The sequence below is a fragment of the Epinephelus moara genome, chromosome 21 (genome assembly GCF_006386435.1).
Source record: "Epinephelus moara isolate mb chromosome 21, YSFRI_EMoa_1.0, whole genome shotgun sequence".
NCBI lineage: Eukaryota > Metazoa > Chordata > Actinopteri > Perciformes > Serranidae > Epinephelus > Epinephelus moara.
Window position 1 is genome coordinate 1825330 of NC_065526.1, and position 3586 is coordinate 1828915.

Genomic DNA, 3586 nt, shown 5'->3' on the forward strand with positions numbered 1-3586 from the left:
TAATTTATCATGTTGATCTGTTCTGTACGACATCTATTGCACGTCTGTCCGTCCTGGAAGAGGGATCCCTCCTCAGTTGCTCTTCCTGAGGTTTCTACCGTTTTTTTCCTGATCAGCTGTGAGGGTCCTAAGGACAGAGGGATGTCGTATGCTGTAAAGCCTCTGAGGCAAATTGTGATTTGTGATATTGGGCTTTATAAATAAAATTGATTGATTGATTGATTGATTACTACTGGCACTACATACCACAGCTACTATACACATGCTGCATGTGCTCCATACTGCAGATTCTACATACAACACAGTATGTTGTACTACTTAATCTACCATTTTGTACATTACACTGATTTTAGCATCACAAATAACACCACTGTCACTTCACCCTCTAATTACTGTCTTCGTATGCATTTTAATTTCTAATTTGTATTTTATTCTTATTTCAGCTTTATATACCTCCACACGTTCCATCGTCAGCGTAAAATAAAAACCCTTTAACATGATAATAAACTCACCATCTTTGCAGCCTGAGCTTCTCCTTCAGCCTGGATGATTTTCTGTCTCTGGTCCTGTTTGGCCTTCTCTACATAAAACTGAGCTCGCTGCGCCTCCTGCTGGGCTGGAGAGGAACACACACACACAACAATCACATTACACCTTTATTTGACTCATAGTATAGTTTATTGTGGAAACCTTTAAGACCTTCTTCATATCAGTCCTGAACCAGTGGTGGAGTGTAACTAAGTACAAACCCGAGGTACTTGTACTTTGAGTATTTTCTTTTCTTGCAACTTCATGTTTCTACTCAACTCCATTTATCTGACAGATTTAGTTACTTTACAGATCAAGAGTTTTACACAAAAAAACACATGAAGAGTTAATAAAATCTGGTGTTCACTTATATATGAAACTCCCAAACAGTTGATCAATTACCTACAAGGATCTACTCACCGACTTGTTTGGCCTCGACTGCGGCGGTGTACTCTCGACTGAAGCTGAGCTCGGTGATGGCGACGTCGTCCAGGATGATGTTGAAGTCTTTGGCCCGCTCAAACAGCTCTCTGCGGATCAGCAGAGAGACCTGCAGGAGGACACAAAATGGAGGCAGCAGTGTGAGCGTTACCAATTTAAAGGGTAACTTCTGTATTTTTCCACCTGGACTCAAATTTTCCATGTTTTTGTGTCTATGTGACAAATGGGAACAAACATTTTTCACACTGGTCCAGTGTTGAGGGAGAGAGAGCGCTGCAGCGTCCACTAACAGTGTTTGGTTTTGTCTCTGACAGGCTCAGATTGTTATTCTAAGTGTCTGACAGCATTGTGGAAAAATGCAATCCAACACAACTGTGGTGCCATAAAGTTAATGTTAATATAAATCTATGGGTTCATCCCAGCACCTGATCTCACATCCACGTTTCCCTCACTTGCATCTCTTCCTCGCGTCTTAGCTCCGCCCTCGTAAGACACAGGGCAGAGATGCGAGAATGAGACGCGAGGAGAGAAGAAACAAGTAAGTGTGTCTTGAGAGAAATGAGACGCCTTTTCCTCTGAAGCGTCACGTGAAGCGACGTCTGTTTCTGGTGACGGCGGCAGCTGATGGGTCAGCCATCAGTAGGCCAGGGGTGATAGCAAAAAAAAAATAAATAAATAAAATAAATAATCCTAAGCCAGAAATTTTTTTTCAGGTTGAGGCATGAGGAATGGGTCGTCGTTAAACTTGGCAGTGATACACTTGAGTTTAATCTCTTATCCGTCTTCACTCTCAAACTAAGGTTAGAATATTTGACTTCCTGTATGACACAAACCAACGTCGTGACGTTAGGCGCTGCTGTAGGGTGACCAGACGTCCCGCATTGTGTGGGACTGCACAGCATTTTTGTCTCTTTTCATGCGTCACGCAAATTGAGACCATGTCCCACATGATTGGTTGTCACCCACGCTAGCATTGTTGGAGTACCGTAGTACTACGGTACCTCACAGTACCACTACTGTGGGATAAGTTCAAAGTCCAATCGCGAGAGGGTGAGTGTCCATGTGCTGTCCAATAACGGTGCGCGCTGGCCACCTGGCACTCAATATGCTGCTGCTGACACTGCTGTTTTAAATGCTGCTGCTGACATATGCACTTTTATTTTCGTTTTGATACAATTTCTTTACTTACTGTTTGTGTTATTAATAGCAGTGAGAAAAATGGCTGCTTGTCTTTCTAGACAAAGAGTTGTCTTTTTGAGACTTACAGTATCAATATATGTATTTGTTTGAATGAACCAACATATTTGCTTCTCCATTAAACATCACTGCTTAAATATTTCTGGCCTTATATTGTTTCTATTCTATATATCAATACATCTGGCCTAATATTTCTATTTCCCTTCTTGAAGTTTTAAATTGAGTTGGTAAAACTAAAGTGTTTTGCAAATGCTACACAACAGATTTGATTGGAATGCCCTCTAGTGGACGCATGATGTAATTGGCATCCTGTAGAATTCCCAAATAAGCTGGTATGTATGTGTATACAATGAGCTAAAAAAAAAAAAACATTAAAAATTCGAATCTGATTTTGGGGGAAGATTGACAGCCCTACTGTCTGTAGCTGTATTTAGATAAAGCGTGAAGACACCACAGTGGTATGTTCTGAGTCTGGTACCTGTGCCCTCTGAGTGATGAGCTGGGAAGCGTTGAACTTTGCCACCACGCTCTTCAGCACCTCGTTGACGATGGATGGCAGGACGCGCTCGTCGTAGTCTTGGCCCAGCTGCTGGTAGAGGATGGGCAGGTTGGACGCCAGCGGCCGGGACAGAACTCGCAGTGAGATGCTCACCATCTGAAGGTCTGAGAGAAACCAGAGGAGATGTTTACAGCTGCTGTGATACGGAGGACGGACATGATGCTGTGTTGTAACGGCCGGTTCCTCCTGGAGACACATCTGAATATTCAATATACTGTTTAATTATGACCCAACAAATGTGTTTGGCGAAGATCCATTAAATCAGTCTTTTTTCTTTAAGGAAAACTGACTGAGACATGTCGTGTTGGGGCCATTTTACATAGTAAAATAAACGTGGACAAACTCTGATGGAGACACTATTTCCAAATGATTCAAATATATCTTTATAACTAAACGTCAGCTGGCAAAATCATGTGGTGATTATCCGCTCTGGCCAATTAATCAGCAACTATTTGATAATCTGATATCACCTAAGAAACATCACCAACGTACGGCTGTTCCTGTCCTAGAAAGACACTGATAAACGTATTTGTGCTTTTATTTCCAATAGATTAGATTACTGCAACGTTCTTTCACCCTTTTGTAGCAGTCAACTGAAAATTTTCTGCTTAAGAATTGTGCTGCTGAACTTTAAACCAAACCAAGGAGTTTGGTTTTAAAGTGGTTTGAGAGCGACCTACACTGCAGACTCTGTCACTTAAAAGATAACTTAGGTATTTTTCAACCTGGGCCCTATTTCCCCATGTGTATGTGTGCGTATGATTCATAGGTACAACTCGTTCTAAAATTGGTTCAGTATTGAGGGAGGCGGATGCAGCCGGCAGCCGCGAAACGAGCTAAAACGGTAACGGGGGCAAATGC

The 3586-nt window shown here is 42.1% G+C and overlaps 1 protein-coding gene across 1 annotated transcript in view; it reads right to left on the reverse strand.

The window, feature by feature from the left end:
• The window catches only part of phb2a (prohibitin 2a), a 23383-nt gene that overhangs the window by 11903 nt on the left and 7894 nt on the right, over window positions 1-3586 (reverse strand). The window contains exons 5-7 of the mRNA XM_050032745.1: window positions 2645-2829; window positions 949-1078; window positions 513-616 (exon numbers count right to left, since the gene is read on the reverse strand). Coding sequence (XP_049888702.1) covers window positions 513-616; window positions 949-1078; window positions 2645-2829 — 419 coding nt within the window. The remainder of the gene's footprint in view (window positions 1-512; window positions 617-948; window positions 1079-2644; window positions 2830-3586) is intronic.